A 24646-nucleotide genomic window follows, 5' to 3' on the forward strand; every position below is an offset into this window, starting at 1 on the left:
AGGTCAAGGTCACAAATGCTTCCTGTTAAAGACCAAGATGATGTGTGTGTTTAGGCTGAAAAGGGATGGGGGATAGAGGTCTTGTCTACTCGCTAATCCCACTCAGCCCTAGGAAGTGTAAAACACCTTGGGTCCAAATACTCACAGGAAGGGGTGAAGTCCTTGTCCAGTCCACTTTGACATAGGTAAAGAATAAAGTAATATTAAAAATAAAAAGTTATAATAGCTAACACATGCTAGGTCTCTAAAGGGTTTATATATTATTAACTCATTCAATTATTAAAACAACTAGATGAGGTGGGTGCTAAAAAAACCACCCATTTCATAGATGAGGAAATCAAGAGACAAAGTTTAAGTGAATTTGCTCACAATCACTAGGCTAATCAGAGAGAGGAGCTGGGACTGGAAACCAGTCGTACAGTTCCCAAGACCATAGTCATAATCCTCATGCTTTCATGTCTCTCAGGAAGTTCAGCCTCCAACCCAGAGCTGGCCCACATTTCACATTCTCATCCCCTTCTATTTATGTTCTGAAGATTTTTATTAGAGTTTTAGGGATGTCCTATTAAATCTATCAGAACTTTTTCCACCTCATCCCCAATGACGCCTGAAGGCAAACCACATCCAAGCATTGGGATGGGCAGGCCCTGTGGAGCCATAAAACACGCCAGATGGTTTGGCATAGTTTGGTCTTGATTTGGTGAGGAAATAGTCAGGGGTGCTTATGAGAGAGAAAGAAAGAACATTAATGTTTATGGAGAGGAAAGGGGGTGGGAGATGAAGTAGAATATTAACCTAAATAAAAATCAAAATAAGTTTCCTACTAAAACTGTACCTATATTTCAAACGAAGGCCCATCTCAAACATCACATCCTCCCAGCCAGTTTCAAGTTTAAAGAACCTAAATAATATTCTACCACTGGTTGTCTTTTGGTACCCAACTTCTTCCATTTTATACCATAGATATCTATAACTTATGCTCTAAGCAACTTGTCGGGGGAGAACTCTTATTTGCACAAAGCACTCATATACTCATGTATCTGTTTAGGTCATTTGAGTGAAAAGGGAAACAGCAGTGGAATTGTAAATTGTGAAAAAGGGCTCAATATACCATTATCTATCCTTTTCATGTAGCTTAAGGCAAATTTAAAGCAAAATATTAACTCAAGTCTCTGAATTTGAAGGCTTGAAACAAGTTCCTCATTGTGCATACCTTTAAGTATGTTAAGGTCTATTTTTCTGTAACCATTTCCACTGACAACAGCAGAATTCAGTTTATATTTTTATTTTAATATGGAATAACTGTCTATGTTAAGGGAGAAAGGACCCTCCATCGTTTTTAGTAGTTTATGATCTCTGAGGACAAGGGCCCATTTGGTTCTGACATGTTCTCCAAGTCCACACCTGAACACACAGTCGACCTTCAATAAATATTCCTGACTATGCAACCACACTGAACAGATGTAAGTCGAAATGTTATTTCTGGTCCAAAGAAATCTGAACAACAGACATAAATCCAAATGCTACTTTTGATCCAAAGAAATCTAAAAGTAATAAGGTCAATATGTAGCAATAACCATTTATTGGTTTGATCCATGTAACTTTAAACATCTTATGTCATAAATTAAACTGCATGTAGTACATGCCTGTAATTTTTTAAGTTGGGGAGGGGGTGGCAGAAGAGAGAAAGGGGTTACTCAGAACCTGTAAGATGATACCAAACGTGTTTGTGTTTATCTGTACGTATGTATCTGTCTGTGTGGCATGTGTATAATATTGTCCCCCAAAATGCCAATTAATATTCCACCCAATAATTTATCTCAACAAGGAATGAAGAGATAGCTATCGAAAGAGAGAGAGAGAGGGAGAGAGTTTTGGTGGGAGGGGAGGAGAGGAAGAAAGATATGAAAGAGACAAAGAGAAAACAAAGGAGAAAGGAAAAGACAGAAGTAAAGAGAAACAGAGAGGAAGAAAGAGGGAGGCAGAAAGGGAGGGAAAGGGAGAAGGAGCAGGGAAGAGGGCTGGCCACACAGAAGAGTGAAATGAAACCAACGGTTTGAAGAATTTGCAATAAAATCCAGATTCCTACTGAAATGGAAAACTCTCCTCTTGGATGGGTGAGTGGCTGGGGTTTGTTATGAAAAGGAACCAATATTTTACTTGACAATTTCCATGCTAAATGCCACTGTCATTTTCAGTGTCATTTCACTGTCATCTTCCCACAGTAAATAAAGAACAGTATAACACATATTTTTCCCTGAGATTTGTAAACGTGATCTCAAATTGTACAACTGTGACAAATCATCCAGCAAATTCTTGGCCGACTAAATCAAAGAACATGTTTACCCCAAGGTGAATGGTAGCCACTGCACTGTACATTAACTACATTTGGTTCAGAAAACTCCATCAAACATGCTCTAAATCTGCCCACTATGTACCCACAGTCACAACGTTACCATAAGCCTACCACTAAAGTCTAAGAGCTTCACTATAAAAATTATACCTGTCAATTTTCATTTCTGACATAACTTGAGAAAAGCCTCACAAATCCTCTCCTAGAAAGACTGTTATTTTCCATGCAAGTACCACTAGACTGAAAAAAGACCTGTTAACGTGTCTACTATATAACTTCCATGGATGCACAGAACATATTTATTAAGTCTCAATCCAACACCTTTTACTTCCTATTCCCATTTGGAATTGTAGCTTCAGAAATGGCAGCATTTGTTCTATAAAGAAAGGGCTTTAAAAATACCTTCCTTATATAGTAAGCTGAAGATACATTTCTTCCTGCTTTTTTCATAATAAAATTTTTAATGAGCTGCAATTAAAGCCAGTAAGACTTGGAATCTCATAATACCTATGTCTTTCCAAAATCTGGCAGAACTTGATTCTACATATTATGTAGTTTAAAAGTCACAAAAAAACATAATAAAGGACTTATCTTTCAACTGGTACATTTCCATATTATACCATGATTCAAATGTGTTGCCCTTCTTAGCAAATTCAGTCAAAAGAACTGATTCCAAAAGAAATATACATGTGTACAAAGTTTTTAAAAAGAAAGTTAGAATCAAATAGAAATCTGTAAAAATCACATTCTCAACATACACATCTTATCCTGAACTTCTAAAATATTCGCATACATTATCAATCACTTGATCAAATGCACATATCATTTATACTGCTGCAGGATGCTATGAATTCCAAAGTTGATGTTTCTGTCTCCTAGAAAACAATCTGACTAGAGGGAAAAAGATGCTAATTGTTACCAATAATAAAGCTGAGTGCAAATAATTCAGGAAATCTACAATTACTCAGATTTAATTTAATCTCTTTCCAGAGATGACCTGAGTGGATTTCTGACTAAGGACTGAAGAGTCAGAACTCCTTCCTTTAGTGTCTGCAAATGCTTTTTGTTTCCATAAGGAATATACCTTTGTGATCTTTCTCAAGTTCTGACAGTCAAGTAAATCAAAAAATGCCCACTATTTGTATCAGCAATTATTCCAAATCTACTTATTAACTCAGTACTATCAATTACAATGTGGACTTTTAGGAATTATCAATCAAAGGGTACTTTGCAGTCTGACGCATCAAGGACAATGCCCAACAGAAACATCACCAATCAAACTAAAGGAAAAAAACAAAATACTTAAGTGATCTTAGCCTATTTTAGATTAAAAGGTAAGTAGAAAATATAAGCATATTTTAAAAACCAGTATTTAAGGGTAGAGGATTAAGAGGTACAAACTACTAAGCATAAAAAAAATAAGTTATAAGAATATATGGTACAGCAAAGGAAATATAGTCGATATTTTATAATAACTTTAAATAAAGTATAATCTATAAAAATATTGAATCATTATGTTATATACCTGAAACTAACATAATATTGTAAATCAACTATACTTCAATATATGAATAAATAAATAAATAAATACCAGTATTTCAATGCTTACTTTCAGTAGATCCTTGGAGAAATCACCGCCCTCATCTACCCCTTGGAGGTTTGCAATGAACTCTTGGCAGGTCATCTTCTTTCCAATATTCTGCAATAGAGGCAAATAATACATCATAATGGCATATGTGGAATTAAGATTATTTCTTGAAAATGTGATAAAGCAAAGGAAGATTGATTTGGTTTTTCAAAACCAAACACACACACCCCAATATATGCATATATATACATATATACATACAAGTTTATATGCATATGAAAAAACAGATGGCTTATTATGCTTTTAAAACTGTCATTAAATATGAATAGCAAAATTATGTTAAAGCTTTATTTTAGCCTAAGAAAAAATCTGAAAGATCTATGCTACATTTATAAAAATAATATATAATATAGTTTTTAAAGGAAAAACATGAATAAAATGACATTTCTGAACTGAACTCTGATAGCTATTTATTTGCTTCTTTATTTGTATTTCCTATCTATTGCCAAGAATGATGAAGGACCTGAGATTTTAGCCTACTACTTCAAACTAACAAGTTAGTCTATCACAACCTGCTGAATGCAGTCAGAAGCAGGACCACAGGAATTTATCACAACAACAGAAGTGGACAGAATCCCAGTGTTTTCTTGCTCCAGTTCCCTGAGTCCCAATTCTCACAGAGCAACTTAAGTGGGGCCAGCTGACACCTGCACACACAGCAGGAGCCCTGAGATTTGGGAACCTGAATCCCTGCAGTGGGGCAGTAACCATACCTACCCCTTTGCTCTAAAGTGAGAAACCAGCTCTTATCTTCCAAGGTTGTATGCAGATCTAACCATTGCTCTGGGAGTCACTAAGTCTTCCAATACTGCTCACTATAGGAGTTACATTGAGAAGACAAACCAGATCAAAGGCAACCAAACTTCAGTTCACAAAATATAAAAAAAGCAAGAGACCCATGGAGGACTGTCTACAAACACATTTCCAATCTGACTTAAGGGTAATAAGTTTAACCAAAGAAAACCTCATGAATAAACAAAAATTTAAAAATCTGAACTGTAAAAAGAGAAAAGATACAAGTGTGCTGACTGAGAAAACTAATAAAATTGCTATGACAGAGAATCGCCTCCAATGCCAGCTCCAATCAACTAGTATAAGTTGCCAGTTGTAAAGTATTCTGTGGTTGAATATGGGCACCAACAGAAACCCATCATGCGTGCAGGAGAGGGATGTATTGATAGAACACAAGTGCACAGGCAGGGAGTTTCTGGCAAACATGGTCAAGTGGGGTGGTCAAGTTCACTTGAACACAAAGTTCACCAACATAGTAACATCCCTGCACACAATACACGTATGAATAAAATGCATGCTCTGCAAGGCTATTTTATTCATAAAAGAATAAGAATAGGGTAGAACAGTATTCTTCAAGTTGTTGGAGAATATTCCTGGAGACAAAGACTTTAAAAGGAATGCAAAACCATAGATAGTTTTAAGGGAGTATTTATACAGAACTTAAAAAATACAAATCTGCCTGAGAACAGATTCACCTGCATGTCTTAAAAGTAATCGCTTCCCAGAGAGACCTTCAAGATGGCGGAGGAGTTAAAACGTGGAGATCACCTTCCTCCCCACAAATACATCAGAAATACATCTACATGTGGAACAACTCCTACAAAACGCCTACTGAATGCTGGCAGAAGACCTCAGACTTCCCAAAAGGCAAGAAAATCCCCACGTACCTGGGTAAGGCAAAAGAAAAAAAAAAAACAAAGACAAAAGAATAGGGATGGGACCTGCCCCTCTGGGAGGGAGCTGTGAAGGAGGAAAGGTTTCCACACACTAGGAAGCCCCTTCACTGGTGGAGACGGGGGTTGGGCGGGGAGAGGGAAGCTTCAGAGCCACGGAGGAGAGCGCAGCAACAGGGGTGCAGAGACCAAAGTGGAGAGGCGCCCACACAGAGGATTGGTGCCGGCCAGCACTCAGTACCCCGGGAGGCTTGTCTGCTCACCCACCAGACGGGACAGATGGGGGCTGGGAGCTGAGGCTCAGGCTTCGGAGGTCAGACCCCAGGGAGAGGACTGGGGCTGGCTGCGTGAACACAGACTGAAGGGGGCTACTGCACCACAGCTAGCGGGGAGGGAGTCCAGGAAAAAGTCTGGACCTACCTAAGAGGCAAGAGATCATTGTTTCGGGGTGCGTGAGGAGAGGGGATTCAGAGCACCCCCTAAACGAGCTCCAGAGACAGGCGCGAGCCGCGGCTATCAGCGCAGACACCAGAGGCGGGCATGAAACACTAAGGCTGCTGCTGCAGCCACCAAGAAGCCTGTGTGCAAGCACAAGTCACTATCCACACCTCCCCTCCTGGGAGCTTGTGCAGCCCACCACTGCCATGATCCCGTGATCCAGGGACAACTTCCCCGGGAGAACGCACGGCGCGCCTGAGTCTGGTGCAACGTCACGCTGGCCTCTGCCGCCACAGGCTCACCCTGCATTCCGTACCCCTCCCTCCCCCCGGCCTGAGTGAGCCAGAGCCCCCAAATCAGCTGCTCCTTTAACCCCACCCTGTCTGAGCGAACAACAGATGCCCTCAGGCGACCTACACGAAGAGGCGGGGCCAAATTCAAAGCTGAACCCCAGGAGCTGTGCGAACAAAGAAGAGGAAGGGAAATCTCTCCCAGCAGCCTCAGGAGCAGCGGATGTAATCTCCACAGTCAACTTGATGTACCCTGCGTCTGTGGAATACGTGAATAAACAACGAATCATCCCAAATTGAGGGGGTGGACATTGGGAGCAACTATAGACTTGGGGTTTGCTTTCTACATCTAATTTGTTTCTGGTTTGTTTACCTTAGTTTAGTATTTAGACTTTATTATCATTAGTACATTTGTTTATTGATTTAGTTGCTCTCTTCCTTTTTTTATATATATATATATTTTTTTCCTTTTTCTCTTTTTGTGAGTGTATATGTGTATGCTTCTTTGTGTGATTTTGTCTATGTAACATTGCTTTTACCATTTGTCCTAGGGTTCTGTCGGTCCGTTTTTTTTGTTTTGCTTTTTTTTGTTTTTTTTAGTATAGCTTCTAGCGCTCGTTATCATTGGTGGATTTGTTTTTTGGTTTGGTTGCTCTTTCTTTCATTTTTTATTATTTTTAATTTTTTAATAATTTTTTTTATTTTAATAACTATTTTATTTTATTTTTTCTTTCTTTCTTTTTCTCTCTCTTTTCTTCTGAGCCGTGCAGCTGACAGGGTCTTGGCGCTCCAGCCAGGTGTCAGGCCTGTGCCTCTGAGGAGGGAGAGCCGAGTTCAGGACATTGGTCCACCAGAGACCTCCCGACCACACATGCTATCAAATGGTGAAAGCTCTCCCAGAGATCTCCATCACAATGCTAAGACCCAGCTGCAATCAACGACCAGCAAGCTACAGTGCTGGACACCCTATGCCAAAAAACTAACAAGATGGAACACAACCACACCCATTAGCAGAGAGCCTACCTAAAATCATAGTAAGGTCACAGACACCCCAAAACACACCGCTGGATGCGGTTCCGTCTACCAGAAGGACAAGATCCAACCTCATCCACCAGAACACAGGCAACAGTGCCCTCCACCAGGAAGGCTACACAACCCACTGAACCAGTCTTAGCCACTGGGGGCAGACGCCAAAAACAATGGGAACTATGAACCTGTAGCCTGCGAAAAGGAGACCCCAAACGCGGTAAGTTAAGCAAAATAAGAAAACAGAGAAACACACAGCAGATGATGGAGCAAGGTTAAAAACCCACCAGTACAAACAAATGAAGAGGAAATAGGCAGTCTACCTGAAAAAGAATTCAGAATAATGATAGCAAAGATGATCCAAAATCTTGGAAATACAATGGAGAAAATAAAAGAAACGTTTAACAAGGACCTAGAAGAACTAAAGAGCAAACAAACAATGATAAACAACACAATAAATGAAACTAAAAATTCTCTAGAAGGAATCAACAGCAGAATAACTGAGGTAGAAAAATGGATAAGTGACCTGGAAGATAAAATGGTGGAAATAACTACCACAGAGCAGAATAGAGAAAAAAGAATGAAAAGAATTGAGGACAGTCTCAGAGACCTCTGGGACAATATTAAACGCACTAACATTCGAATTATAGGGGTCCCAGAAGACGAAGAGAAAAAGAAAGGCACTGAGAAAATATTTGAAGAGATTATAGTTGAAAACTTCCCTAATATGGAAAAGGAAATAGTCAATCAAGTCCAGGAAGTACAGAGAGTCCCATACAGGATAAATCTAAGGAGAAACAACCCAAGACAGATATTAATCAAACTATCAAAAATTAAATACAAAGAAAAAATATTAAAAGCAGCAAGGGAAAAACAACAAATAACATACAAGGGAATCCCCATAAGGTGAACAGCTGATCTTTCAGCAGAAACTCTGCAAGCCAGAAGGGAGTGGCAGGACATATTTAAAGTGATGAAAGGGGAAAACGTACAACCAAGATTACTCTACACAGCAGGTTCTCATTCAGATTCGACGGAGAAATTAAAACTTTTACAGACAAGCAAAAGCTAAGAGAATTCAGCACAACCAAATCATCTTTACAACAAATGCTAAAGGAACTTCTCTAGGCAGGAAACACAGGAGAATGAAAAGACTTACAATAACAAACCCCTCAAAATTAAGAAAATGGTAATAGGAACATACACATCGATAACTCCCTTAAATGTAAATGGACTAAATGCTCCAACCTAAAGACATAGACTGGCTGAATGGATATAAAAACAAGACCCATATATATGCTGCCTACAAGAGACCCACTTCAGACCTAGGGACACATACAGACTGATAGTGAGGGGATGGAAAAAGATATTCCATGCAAATGGAAATCAAAAGAAAGCTGGAGTACCAATTCTCATATCAGACAAAACAGACTTTAAAATAAAGACTATTACAGGAGACAAAAAAGGACACTATATAATGATCAAGGGATCAATCCAAGAAGAAGATATAACAATTGTAAATATTTATGCACCCAACATAGGAGCACCTCAATACATAAGGCAAATACTAACAGCCATAAAAGGGGAAATCGACAGTGACACAATCATAGTAGGGGACTTTAACACCCCACTTTCACCAATGGACAGATCATCCAAAATGAAAATAAATAAGGAAACACAAGTTTTAAATGATACATTAAACAAGATGGACTTAATTGATATTTATAGGACACTCCATCCAAAAACAACAGAAAACACTTTCTTTTCAAGTGTTCATGGAACATTCTCCAGGATAGATCATATCTTGAGTCACAAATCAAGTCTTAGTCAATTTACGAAAATTCAAATCTTACCAAGTATCTTTTCCAACCACAACGCTATGAGACTAGATATCAATTACAGGAAAAAATCTGTAAAAAATACAAACACATGGAAGCTAAAGAATACACTACGAAATAACCAGGAGATCACTGAGGAAATCAAAGAGGAAATCAAAAAATACATAGAAACAAATGACAATGAAAACACGACGACCCAAAAACTATGGGATACAGCAAAAGCAGTTCTAAGAGGGAAGTTTATAGCAATACAATCCTACCTCAAGAAACAACAAACATCTCAAATGAACAACCTAACCTTATACCTAAAGCAATTAGAGAAAGAAAAACAAAAAAACCCCAACATTAGCAGAAGGAAAGACCTCATAAAGGTCAGATCAGAAATAAATGAAAAAGAAATGAAGGAAACAATAGCAAAGAACAATAAAACGAAAAGCTGGTTCTTTGAGAAGATAAACAAAATTGATAAACCATTAGCCAGACTCATCAAGAAAAAAAGGGAGAACACTCAAATCAGTAGAATTAGAAATAAAAAGGAGAAGTAACAACTGACACTGTAGAAATACAAAGGACCATGAGAGATTACAAGCAACTCTATGCCAATAAAATGGACAACCTGGAAGAAATGGACAAATTCTTAGAAAAGCACAACCTTCCGAGATTGAACCAGGAAGAAATAGAAAATGTGAACAGACCAATCACAAGCACTGAAATTGAGACTGTGATTAAAAATCTTCCAAAAAATAAAAGCCCAGGACCAGATGGCTTCACAGGCAAATTCTATCAAACATTTAGAGGAGAGCTAACACCTATCCTTCTCAAACTCTTCCAAAATATAGCAGAGGGAGGAACACACCCAAACTTATCCTACGAGGCCACCATCACCCTGATACCAAAACCAGAGAAAGATGTCACAAAGAAAGAAAACTACAGGCCAGTATCACTGATGAACACAGATGTAAAAATTCTCAACAAAATACTAGCAAACAGAATCCAACTGCACATTAAAAAGATCATACACCATGATCAACTGGGGTTTATCCCAGGAATGCAAGGATTCTTCAATATACACAACTCAATCAATGTGATAAACCATATTAACAAACTGAAGAATAAAAACCATATGATGATCTCAATAGATGCAAAAAAAGCTTTCGACAAAATTCAACACCCATTTATGATAAAAACTCTCCAGAAAGTAGGCATAGAGGGAAGTTACCTCAACATAATAAAGGCCATATATGACAAACCCACAGCCAACATCGTTCTCTATAGTGAAAAACTGAAATCATTTCCTCTAAGATCAGGAACAGGACAAGGCTTTCCAGTCTCACCACTACTATTCAACATAGTTTTGGAAGTATTAGCCACAGCAATCAGAGAAGAAAAAGAAATAAAAGGAATCCAAATGTGAAACGAGGAAGTAGAGTTGTCATTGTTTGCAGATGACATGATACTATACATAGAGATTCCTAAAGATGACACCAGAAAACTGCTAGTGCTAATCAAAGAATTTGGTAAAGTAGCAGGATACAAAATTAATGCACAGAAATCTCTTGCATTCCAAAACACTAATGATGAAAAATCTGAATGAGAAATTAAGGAAACACTCCCATTTACCATTGCAACAAAGAGAATAAAATACCTAGGGATAAATCTACATAAAAAGCCAAAAGACCTGTATGCAGAAAACTATAAGACACTGATGAAAGAAATTAAAGATGATACAAACAGATGGAGAGATATACCATATTCTTGGATTGGAAGAATCAACATTGTGAAAATGACTATACTACCCAAAGCAATCTACAGATTCAGTGCAATCACTATCAAACTACCAATGGCATTTTTCACAGAACCAGAACAAAAAATTTCACAGTTTGTATGAAAACACAAAAGACCCTGAATAGCCAAAGCAATCTTGAGAAAGAAAAACAGAGCTGGAGGAATCAGGCTCCCCGACTTCAGACTATACTACAAAGCTACAGTAATCAACACAGTATAGTACTGGCACAAAAACAGAAATATAGATCAACGGAACAGGATAGAAAGCCCAGAGATAAACCCACGCACATATGGTCACCTTATTTTTGATAAAGGAGGCAAGAATATACAATGGAGAAAAGACACCCTCTTCAATAAGTGGTGCTGGGAAAATGGACAGCTACATGTAAAAGAATGAAATTAGAACACTACGTAACACCATACACAAAAATAAACTCTAAATGGATTAAAGACCTAAATGTAAGGCCAGACGCTATAAAACTCTTAGAGGAAAACGTAGGCAGAAGCCTCTATGACATAAATCAGAGCAAGATCCTTTTTGACCCACCTCCTAGAGAAATGGAAATAAAAACAAAAATAAACAAATGGGACCTAATGAAACTTAAAACCTTTTGCACAGCAAAGGAAAACATAAACAAGACAAAAAGACAACCCTCAGAATGGGAGAAAATATTTGCAAATGAATCAACGGACAAAGGATTAATCTCCAAAATATATAAACAGCTCATGCAGCTCAATATTTAAAAAAACAACCCAATCCAAAAATGGGCAGAAGACCTAAACAGACATTTCTCCAAAGAAGACATACAGATGGCCAACAAACACATGAAAGGACGCTCAACATCATTAACCATTAGAGAAATGCAAATCAAAACTAGGATGAGGTATCACCTCACACCAGTCAGAATGGCCATCATCAAAAAATCTGCAAACAATAAATGCTGGAGATGGTGTGGAGAAAAGGTTACCCTCTTGCACTGTTGGTGGGAATGTAAATTGATACAACCACTGTGGAGAACAGTATGGAGGTTCCTTTAAAACCTAAAAATAGAACTACCATACGACCCAGCAATCCCACTACTGGGCATATACCCTGAGAAAACCATAATTCAAAACGAGTCATGTACCACACTGTTCACTGCAGCACTATTTACAATAGCCAGGACATGGAACCAACCTAAGTGTCCATCGACAGATAAATGGATAAAGAAGATGTGGCACATATATACAATGGAATATTCCTCAGTCATGAAAAGAAGTGAAATTGAGTTATTTGTAGTGAGGTGGATGGACCTAGGGTCTGTCATCCAGAGTGAAGTAAGTCAGAAAGAGATAAACAAATACCGTATGCTGACAAATATATGTGGAATCTTAAAAAAAAAAAGGTTCTGAAGAACCTAGGGGCAGGACAGGAATAAAAATGCAGATGTAGGGAATGGACTTGAGGACATGGGGAGGGGGAAGGGTAAGCTGGGACGAAGTGAGAGAGTGGCATGGACATATATACACTACCAAATGTAAAACAGATAGCTAGTGGGAAGAAGCCGCATAGCACAGGGCGATCAGCTTGGTGCTTTGAGACCACCTAGAGGGGTAGGATAGGGAGGGTGGGAGGGAGATGCAAGAGGGAGGAGATATGGGGTATATGTATATGTATAGCTCATTCACTTTGTTATAAAGCAGAAACTAACACACCATTGTAAAGCAATTATACTCCAATAAAGATGTTAAAGAAAAAAGTAGTCGCTTCCCACTTCTCCTTTCACAACTGCCCTTCTGCCTTACAACATGGAACAATCTGTCCAACGTGTGCTAGCTAATTAATTATAGTGGAAGTGCTAAATAACTTCTGTTAAAAACTTTGCCTCTTCCATCAGCAAAGAGGGCATATAGCCACACTTACATGAAAGACTGGATGAATGTTTTAACAATGATAACTAGCTTTGCCAATTAATGTACTTGGTAGATATTTCCTATAATTTGAATAAATTGCATCTGCAGTCCTAAGTTTTGATGAAAATTTAAAGCACAGAAAGGAACTTTAATGGAAAATACACTATACTGAAATAGACAAATAACGTAATAGAAAATAACATTATATTGAAAAAGACAATGTCTCAATTTTCCCAATCCTTATCTAGTATATCAGATCAAACAACGTGCCCCAAGGTAAAATGTAACAAGTATAATCAATAGTCATTTTGATATGACTTGCAAGGCTATTTTGGGATATGTTTCAAGGATTTGAGAAAATGAATAATGACTAGGTAAAAAATTATTTTCCACGTCAGGTGATTCCAAGTCTTTGCTTTTAACAAAATTAAAAGAGGACGTAATTTAATCATCAGTTAAGAACAAAAATGTTTTTTAATATATGATTTGGTAAACTCAAATACCTGTAACATTATCTGCTTTTAATCAATTTTGCATTGCTAATAATGATAAAAATTTCTTTTAGAATGATTTATATTTAAACACCTGAAGCCTTTTAGTCATAAGAAATTGAAACTTTCATTTCAATTTACATAATTTTTGTTAAAATAAGTATCAAATAAAACAATATCAATAAAAGACTCTGAAATATAAAAACATACAAATAAAAATAAAACGATGGGAAAGTAGGCAAGGAGCAAAAAAGAGGGTTTTTTTTAATATGATGGAGTATCAACTTACTATAACTTTTTAAAAAATACCAGCTTTATTAAAATATAATTCATATAACATTCACCCTTTTGAAATATATTTTAATAATTCTTTGTATACTGATAAAGTTGTATCACCACTACCTAAATTCAGAACATGTTCTTCACCCCAAAAAGCTTCCCCATATCCACTAGTAGTCACTCCCCAAATCTCTCTTCCCATCCCCACTACCCATCTCCTGGCAACCACTAACAAACTTTTTATTTACTAAACCCTATGGAGTTGCCTATGCAGGACATTTCACATAAATGGAATCATACAAAATGTGGTCTTTCATGACTGGCTTCTTTCATTTAGCATAACGTTTTCAAGGTTCACCCATACTGTAGCATTAATCAGTATTTAACTTTTTATTGCCAAATAATATTCCATTGTATGAATATACTAAATTTTATCCATTCAGAAGTTGGTAGGTACTTGGACTGTTTCCAAATTTTGGTTATTATAATGCAGCTAAAAATATTTGTGTACAAGTTTTTGTGTGGACATGTTTTCATTCCTCCTATGTGGATAACTCAGGAGTGGGATTGCTGGGTCATGTGGTAACTCTATGTTTAATCATTTGAGGAACTGATGGCACCAGTTTACATTCCCACTAGAAGTGTATGAGAGTTTCAATTTCTCTACATCCTTACCAACACTTACCTGTCCTTTTTATCTTAGCCAACCTAGTGGGTGTGAACTGGTATCTTGTGGTTCTGATTTGCATTTCCCTAATGACTAATGATGTTCAGCATCTGTTCATGCGCTTATTGGCCATTTGTATATATTCTTTGGAGAAATGCGTATTCAAATCCTTTGCCCTTTTCTTATTATTTGTGTTTTATTGTTGAGTTGTAAGTGTCCTTTATATACTCTGGATACAAGCTCATTATCATATACACACTTCACAAATACTGTCTCCTGTTATGTGAGTTGTCTTTTCACTTGATGGTGTTCTTTGAAGCAGAGAAAGTTTTTAACCTAGATGATATTCAATTTATCTATTTTTTCTTTCGTTGCTTGTGCTTTTGGTGTCAAATCCAACAAATTATTGTCTAATCCAAAGTCACAAAGATTTACTCCTATGTTTTCTAAGAGATTTTATACTGTTAGCTCTTACATTTAGATATTTGATCCATTTTGCATTAATTTTTGTACAGGGTAGGGAAGACAAATCCAACTTCATTCTTTTGCATGTGCTATACAGTTGTCCCAGCACCATATGTATTCTTTCTCCACTGAATGGCCTTGTCATCCTTGTCAAAAATCAAAAGACTGTAAATGTAAGGGTTTACTTCTGAACTCATAATTCTATTGCACTGATCTAGATGTTTGGTTTGATGCCAGTATAATACTCTCTTGATTCTTGTACCTTTGTAGTAAGTTATTTACGCCTCTGCATTCTTTTTGATATGGTTAAGAAAACCACATAAACAATTTAGCATCTTAATGATTTTTACATGCAGAGTTCAGTAGGGTTATGTATATTCACACTGTTGTGAAACAGATTTCCAGAACTCCATCTTGCAAATCTTAAACTCTATACTCATTTAAAACACAACTCACCTTTTCCCTCTCCCCCAGGCTTCTGGTAACCATCATTCTACTTTCTGTTCTAATGAATCTGAATATTTAGGTAACTCATGAAAGTGAAATCAGTGTTTTTAAAGTTTATCCATGTTGTAGCATACAGCATAAGTTCTTCCTTTTTTAAGGCTGAATATTTCACTGTATGTGTACCACATTTTTGTTCAACAATTCATCCACTGGTAGACATTTGGGGTGTTCCACTTCTGCACTATTGTAAGTGCTGCTATGCACATGGGTGTGCAAACATCTCCTTGAGATCCTGCTTTCAGATCGTTTGGATATATAGCCAGAAATAGGATAGAGGCATCATGTGGTATTTCTAATTTTTTAAGGAACCACCATACTATTTTCCATAGGGTTGCCCCATGTTACAATCCCACCAACAGTGTACAAGGGTTCCAATTTCTCCACATACTTGCCATCTCTTGTTATTTTGTTTTTTTTTTTTTAATAGTAGCCATCCTAATGGGTGTGAGGTAGTTTTGACTGTCATTTCTCTGATGATTAGTGAAAGTTGAGCATCTTTTCATATGCTTCTTGGTTATTTGTATAATATCTTCAGGTAAATGTCTAATTCAAAGCCTTTGCCCTCTTTTTAATTGGGTTATTTGATTTTTTTTGTTGTTGTAGAGTTGTAGGAGTTCATTACATATTCTGGCTATTAATTCCTCATCAGATATATGATTTGCAAATATTTTATCCCATTCTGTAGGTTGTCATTCCACTTTGTTGATTGTGTCCTTCGGTGTACAAAAGCTTGTAAGTTTGATGTAAGCCCATTTGTCTATTTTAAATTTTGCTACCTGTGCGTTGGGTGTCAGATCCAAGAAATCATTGCCAAGTCCAATGTCATGAAGCTTTTTCTCTCTGTTTTCTTCTAGGAGTTTTGTAGTTTTAGGTCTTGCATTTAGGTCTTTAATCTATTTTGAGTTAATTTTTTATATGGTATAAGGGTGCAACTTCATTTTTTTGCTCATGGATATCCTTTATTCCCAGCACCATTTGTTGAAGAGACTGTCCTTTCCCCATTGAGTAGTCTTGGCACCCTTGCTGAAGATTGTTAAAGCATAGATGCAAGAGTTTATTTGGGGGCTCTGTATTCTATTCCATTTGTCTATTGCCTATCTTTATGCCAATATCACACTCTTTAGATTATTGTAGACTTGTAATATGTTTTGAAATCAGGAAGTGTGAGTCCTCCAATTTTGTTGTTTTTCAAATCTGTTTAGGCTATTCACAGTCCCTTGAGATTCCATACGAATTTTAGGATGAATTTTTCTATTTCTGCAAAAAATGTCATCGGGATTTTGATAGGAATTGTAATTGAATTTCAGTATTAGCTTATCAAATTTCTGGAGGGGAAGAAAAGCCAGCTGGGATTTTGACAATGACTGTGTTCAACCTGAAGATCACTTTGGAGAGTATGGCACTTTAACATTAAGCGTTCCAATCCATGACCATGAAATTACTTTCTACTTATTTGGTTTCTTTCAACAATGTTATATAGTTTTCAATGTCAATGTATTGATCTTATATTGTTAAGTTTATTCTTAAGTATCTTAGTATTTCTGACTGATATTGTAAATGAAATGAATTTCATTTTCATATTGTTCATTGTTAGTATCAGCAATACAAATGATCTTTGTATATTCAACTTTTATTCTACAGCCTTGCTGAACGTGTTTTTTAGATTCTAATCATTTTTGGATTTTTTATTTTTGGTAGATTCCTTAGGATTTTCTATATAAAAGATCAGGTCTTCTGCAAACAGAGAAAATTTGACTTATTTCTTATCTTGATATGTTTTATTTTTTTCCTTGACTAATTACCCTGGATAAAATCTTCAATATGTTACAAAGAAGTGGCAAGTGCAGACATTCTTGCCTTGTTTCTGATCTGGAGACAGCTTTCCATCTTTCCCATAAAGTATGATATTAGCTATGAGTTTTTCATAGAGCTCATTTTCAGGAATTAAATAAATTCCTTTTTATTCCTGGCTTATTAGATGTTTTCTTTTTAGTTATGAAATGGTGTTGGATTTTGGCAATGCTTCTTATGTGTTTACTGAGATAATCATGTGGCTTTTCCCTTTTATTCCATTAATAAGGTGATTAGATTGATTTTCAATATGTTGAACCAATCCTGTATGCCTGTAATAAATCTCAAATAGTTATAATGTATAGTCCTTTTTATATATTGCTGGATTAGGTTTCCTTTTTTTTTTTTTTTTTTAAGGATTTTGTGTCTATGTTCACAAGGGCTATTCATAAGGGATATTAGTTTTCTTGTGATAGTTTTGACTGGTTTTTGTATCAGGGTAATACAGTCCTCATAGAATACTTTGAAAAATACTTTGATTTTCTATTTCTTCTTGATTCAGTTTCAACAATATTTATCATTCTAGAAATCTGTCCATTTCACCTGGGTAGTCTAATTTGTTAACATACAATTGCTGACAGTATTCTCTTATAATCCTTTTATTTCTGTAAGGTAATAGTAATGTCCCCTCTTTCATTACTGATTTTAGCAATTTAAATCTTTTTTTTTTTTTCATGGTCAGGCTAGCTAGACATTTGTCAATGTTGTTGACCTTTCAAAGAAAAAACTTCTAGTTTCATTAAAATATTTGTTTTTCTATTCTCTATTTATTTCTTCTCTAAATTATTTCCTTCCTTCTGGTTTCTTTGGGTTTAGTTTGCTTTATTTTTGTTTCTTATACTGGAAGGTTAGGTTATTGCTTTGAGATCATTCTTCTTTTTTAATATAAGCAATTACAGCAACAAATATGCCACTTAGCAATGCTTGAGCTGCATCTCATACGTTTTATGCTGCATTTAATTTTCATTTGTCTCAGAGTAGTTTTTAATTTCCCTTGTGAATTTCATCTTTGGCCCATAGTTACTTAGGAATGTATTGTTCAATTTCCACAAATTTCACTCTGTTAATGACATAATTCCGTTCCATTGTACTCAGTGAACATACTTTGTATATTTTCACTCCTTTTCAACTTACTGAGACTTACTTTTTGTTCTATCTTGGAAAATATTCCATGTGTACTTGAAAAGAACACGTATTTTGCTGCTGCTGAGCAGAGTGTGCTACAGAGTGTGCTTTGTTGATTTCTGCCTAGTTATTCTAAAGATAATTGTAAGTAGGGTACTGAAGTCTCAAACTATTGTTGTTAAATTGTCTATTTCTCCCTTTAATTCTTCCCCCCCCACCAGCTTTACTGAGATATAGCCGACATGTAACACTGTGTGAGTTTAAGGTGTCCAAAGTGATGTTTTTATACACATGTATAGCAAATTGATTACAGTAAGGTTAGTTAACACATCCATCACCTCACATAGTTACCTTTGGTGTGTGTGTGTGATGAGAACTTTTAAAATCTACTCTCTTAGCAACTTACAAGTACACAATACAGTATCATTAACTGCACCATGCTGCACCATCTCCAGAACACATTCATCTTATAACTGGAGGTTTGTAAGCTTTGACCACCTTTACCTATTTCCTCCACCCTGCAGCCCCTGGCAATCACCAATCTACTCTCTGTTTCTATGACTGTGTTTTCTTTCTTTTCTCCCAGCTTTATTGATATAATTGACATATAACATTCTATAAGTTTAAGGTGTCCAACATAATGATTTAACATATGTACATGTAGCAAAATGACTGCCACAATAAGATTAACACATACAGCTCTCCATATATTTATATGTTTGTGTGTGTGGTGACAACTTTGAAGATCTTTTCTTAACAACTTCCAAATATACAATACGGTGCTGTTAACTGTAGTCATCATGCTGTGCATTATTAAATCCTGAGAACCAATTCATCTTATAAATGAAAGTTTGTACCCTTTGACAACCTTCACCCACTTCCCCCACACATACCTGATCTTGGCAACCACCAATTTGCTCTGTTTCTATATGTGTGCATTTTCTTTCTGGATTCCACATATAAATGAGATCATACAATATTTGTCTTTCTCTGACTTATTTCACTAGAATAATGCCCTCAAGGTTCATCCACGTTGTCACAAACAGTAGGATTTCCTTATATTTTATGGCTGAATAATATTTCGTTGTGTGTGTATCTATCTATCTACTTACCTACCTGTTTATCTAACTCACATTTTCTTTACCCATTCATCTACAGATGGACACTTAAGTTGTTTTCATGCCTTGGTATTGTAAATAACGCTGCAGTGAACAGAGGAGTGTGGGTATCTTTTAGAGATGGTGATTTCATTTCCTTTGACTATATACCCAAAACTGGGACTGCTGGATTATATGGTAGTTCTATTTTAATTATGAGAAACCTCCATACTGTTTTCCATATATGGCTTGTATCAAGTTACATTCCCACCAAAAGTACACAAGGGCTCCCTTTTCTCCATATCCTTGCCAGCACTTGTTAACTGTTGTCTTTTTGAGAACAGCCATTCTAACAGGTGTGAAGAGATAGCTCATTGTGAGGTGATAACTCACTGCAGTTTTGATTTGTACTTCCCTGATGATTAATAATGATGAGCATCTTTTCATGTACCTGTTGGCCATGTGTATATCTTCCTTGGAAAAATTCAGTTTCTTTGCCCATTTAATCAGATTATTATTATTGTTAGTGAGTTGTATGAGTTCCTTATGTATTTTGATTATTAACCACTTAGCAGACAAACAATTTACAAATACTTTCTCGCATTCCATAGGTTGCCTATTCTTTTTGTTGATGATTTCCTTTGCTGTGCAGAAGGTTTTAAGTTTGATGTTGTCCCATTTATTAATTTTTGTTTTTATTGTTTTTGCTTTTGGTGTCAAGAGTCAAAAAACCACTGCCAAGACCAGTGTCAAAGAGCTTACTGCCTATGTTTTCTTCTAAGAGTGTTATAGCTTCAGGTCTTACATTCAAGTCTTTAATCCATTTCAAGCTAATTTTGTGAGTAATATAAGGGTCCGGTTTCATTCTTTAGCATGTGGTTATCCAGTTTTCCCAACACCATTCACTGAAGAGACTATCTTTACACCACTGAGCATTCTTAGCTACCTTTTCAAATATTAATTGATTATATAGATGTGTGGATTCATTTCTGGGATCTTAATTCTGTACAATTGGTCTATGTGTCTGTTTTTATGCCAGTACCATACTGTTTTGATTAGTACAGCTTTGCAGTATAATTTGAAATCTGGGAGGTGTGATGCATATGGCTTTGTTGTTCTTTCTCAAGACTGTTTTGGCCATTTGGGGTCTTTTGAGGTTCCATACAAATTTTAGGGTTGTTTGTTCTATTTCTGTAAAAAAAAAAAAAAAATGCCATTAAAATTTTGATGGGGATTGCACTGAATCTATAGATGGCTGTGGGTAGTATGGACATTTTAACAATATTAATTCTTCCAATCATGAGCATGGGACATCTTTCCATTCATTTGTGTCTTCAATTTCTTTCTTCAGTGTCTTTTAGTTTTCAGTGTACAGATCTTTCATCTCCTTGGTTAAATTTATTCATAAGTATTTTATTGTTTTTGATGCCATTGTGACTGGGATTGTTTTATTTCTTTTTCAGAGAATTCATCCTTAGTGTATAGGAACACACACTGATTTTTGTATATTGTATTCTAACAGTTTTTTTTCTCTATGTGTGTGAAGTCTTTAGGGTTTTCTATCTTTAAGATCATATCATTTAAGAAAAGAGATAATTTTACTTCTTCCTTTCCAATTTGGATGCTTTTTATTTCTTTTCTTTGCTTGACTGCTCTGGCTAGGATTTCCATTACTGAGCTGAATAGGAGTGGTGAGAATGGAAACACTTGTTTTGTTCCTGATCTCAGAGGAAAAGCTTTCAACATTTCACCACTGAGTATGATGTTAGCTGTGGGCTTGTCATGTATGGGCTTTATTATGTTGAGGTACATTTCTATATCCAATTTATTGAGAATTTTTGTCATGAAAGGATAATGAATTTTGTCAAATGCTTTTTCTGTATCTATTGAGATGACTGTATGATTTTTAACTTTTCAGTCTATTAATGATTATTGATTTGTGTATGCTGAAACACTTTGGCCTCATAGGGATGAGGCACTTGATCATGGTGTATGATCCTTATAATGTGCTGCTGAATTCAGTCTGCTAGTATTTTGTTGAGAATTTTTGCATTTATATTCATCAGTGGCTTGTGATTTTCTTGTAGTGTCTTTATCTGGTTTTGGTACCAAGGTAATGCTGGCCTTGTAAAATGAGTTTGGAAGGAGTCCCTCCTCCTCTTGAATTTTTTGGAAAAGTTTGAGAAGGACTGGCATTAATTATTCTTTAAATATTTGAATTCACCAGTGAAACCATCTGGTGCTAGGCCTCTCTGTGTTGAGAGGTTTTTGATGTTGATTCATTCTCCTTACACATTATTGGTCTGTTCAGGTTTTCTATTTCTTTTTGATTCAGTCTTGATAGGCTATATGTTTCTAAGAATTTATCTATTTCTTCTAGGTTGTCCAATTTATTGGCATATAATTGTTCACAGTAGTCTCTTATCATCCTTTGTATTTCTGTGTTACCTGTTGTAATGTCTCCTCTTTTGTTTATAATTTTATTTATTTGAGTCTTCTTTTTGCCTTGGTTAATCTAGCTAAAGGTTTGTCAATTTTGTTTCAAAAAGCCAACTCTTAGTATTATTAATCTTTTCTATTGTTTTCCTATTTTCCACTTCATTTATTTCTGCTCTTATCTTAGCTCTACTCTTTATTATTTCCTTCTGCTAACTTTGGCTTACTTTGTTCTTCTTCTAGTTCCTTGAGGTGTAATGTTATATTATTTGAGATATTCCTTTTTTCTTATAGCTATAGTTTGTTCTTAGAACTGCTTTTGCTCCATCCCATACACTTTGGTATGTTGTGTTTCCATTTTTGGTTGTCTCAAGATACTTTTTCATTCCTTTTAAATTTCTTCTTTGATCCATTGGTTGCTCAGAAGTATGTTGTTTAATTTCCATGTGTTTGTGAATTTTCCAGCTTTCCTCCTATTAATGGATATCTAGTTTCATACTTTCGTGGTCTGAAATGATATCTGATATAATTTTTATCATCTTCAATTTGTTGAGACTTGTTTTGTGCATAACATGATCCTAGAAAATGTTTCATGTGTGCTTAAAAAAATATATGTATCATGCTGCTGTTTAATGGAATATTCTATATATGTCTGTCAGATCAAATTGATCTATAGTGTTGTTCAAATCCACTATTTCCTTTTTGATTCTCTGTTGGATGATCTATCCATTGGTGAGAGTGGGGTCTCCAAGCAGTATTATACAGCTGGCCCTTGAACAACATGAGTTTGAACTCCATGGGTTCACTTACACATGGATTTTTTTCAATAAATACACTGGAAAATTTTTTGGAGATTTGCAGCAATTTGTAAAAAACTCACAAACCACATAGCTCACAGCCTATCATCACAGAGAAGTGTTTTTTTTTAAATGTAGCAATGTTTCTAATACTATATTATAAATGACTGTAATGCTGTATGCCATAAAAATTTTATAACAATTTATTCATTAGTGTACAGGCTAGGCTACCATGAAGCAATCTTATTGCTGCTTCTTTGTTATCAATGCATGAATCATTATACCTGTAAATAAATATGAATTTCTTTTTCACATTATCTTTTCATTTTGATGTCTGGCATTATTAATACATGTAACACCTATAGCATTTTGTACCACATAAGACAATATTGATGTAGGTACTGACAGAGGATTCATCTTATAAACAGGTGATAAGCTTAATGATAATAATAAGTTTAACATAAGGAGGAGAAAATACATTTGCTGTACTGTATTTACTGATACCACTAAGTTCATAAACTTACAGTACAGTAAATGTATTTTCTCCTCCTTATGATTTTCTTAATAACATGTTCTTTTCTCTAGCTTACTTTATTGTAAGAATAAAGTATGTAATACATACAACATACAAAATATGTGTTAACTGACTGTTTATGTTATTGGTAAGGCTTCAGGTCAACAGTAGGCTATTAGTAGTTAACTTTCGGGGAAGTTAAACATTATGTGCAGACTTTCAACTGTGCGGGGGGGTCGGTGCCCCAGCTCCCACGTTGTTGCAAGAGTCAGCTGAATCACTCTCTCACCTTTTAGCTCTGTTAGTATTTGCTTTATATGTGTAGGTGCTCTGGTGTTGAGTACATAGTCTCCCTTCCATTTGTCAGCTTTTATCCATGTATTTCAGGGCTATGTTACTAAGTGCCTATACCTTAGAATTAGAATTGTTATATCCTCTTGGTGGACTGACCCTTTTATCATTATAAAATGTCTGTCTTTGCCTCTAGCAATTCTGGTCTTAACATACATTTTGTTGATATTAATGGAGCCACTCCACCTGTCTTTCAATTACTGTTAGCCCAGTACTACTTTTTCCAGTCTTTTACTTTCAACTTACTTGTCTCTGAATCTAAAGTGTGTCTTTTGTAGACATAGTTATATGCTTTTAATCCATTTTTCTAATCTTTCATGTCCAATGCCTGGCTTCTCCCAGAGGCAGTTTCTATTGACTGCTATTCACACTATGTATGGGCCATACTTTCCTACTTCTCTGTGAGTCTCAAAATTATTTGTTGAAAACTAGAAATCTTAAATAACATAATATGGCCACTCTGTAAATCAGATTCCTTCCCCTCCCCAGCTTTTGATGTCACTGTTTGTTTACTTGCTTCTCCTGAACTAATTCTGTAAAGTCTATGTTCTTTGCTGTGTGTGGCCACTGAAGTCTCTGCTCAGTTAGCTCAGCAGTCAACCTATTACTGGACAGAGGTTCCCTAAATGCTCTGAATCAGGAAGTAGTCAGCCTGTGCCGTGGGGTTCTGCATGTGCTGAGGCTCCAGGAGGTGGTTCACAAATCTGTCTGAGGCTTCACTTTCTTGTGCAAAATCTCAAAGTCAGGCAGAAGTGAGAACTTAGGGTCTTCTCAAGTTTTTCCTGGGCATGTAGACACAGATTCCCAAATACATTCAGAGCTTAACAAAGCCCCCTTTATGTATCTTATTTCCCAGCTTTTCCTTTTGAGTTTTTTGGTCAGCCTCTTATTTGTCAGCCTCTTGTTTACCACCATCCCAGGCAGCAGTAGTGTTGAACAACTGCCACATACTCTGGGGAAAAGACTGTTCAGTGAGTGAGCACAGAGTCAGATCAAAGAAAGACAAGCTATGCAAGTGAGGATTTTCCAGGGAGCTGCCAGACAAGTCACATACACGAAATGACAATTCCCTGGGAATGGGGCTTTGAGGAGAGCTCCAAATTGCCCACT

The 24646-nt window shown here is 36.2% G+C and overlaps 1 protein-coding gene across 9 annotated transcripts in view; it reads right to left on the reverse strand.

The window, feature by feature from the left end:
• The window catches only part of PSD3 (pleckstrin and Sec7 domain containing 3), a 585012-nt gene that overhangs the window by 352583 nt on the left and 207783 nt on the right, over positions 1-24646 (reverse strand). For all 9 annotated transcript variants that reach the window (XM_059909726.1, XM_059909725.1, XM_059909723.1 and 6 more), the window contains one exon: positions 3963-4052. In XM_059909726.1, coding sequence (XP_059765709.1) covers positions 3963-4052 — 90 coding nt within the window. The remainder of the gene's footprint in view (positions 1-3962; positions 4053-24646) is intronic.

This window comes from Balaenoptera ricei, chromosome 21, assembly GCF_028023285.1.
Source record: "Balaenoptera ricei isolate mBalRic1 chromosome 21, mBalRic1.hap2, whole genome shotgun sequence".
Classification (NCBI taxonomy): Eukaryota; Metazoa; Chordata; class Mammalia; order Artiodactyla; family Balaenopteridae; genus Balaenoptera; species Balaenoptera ricei.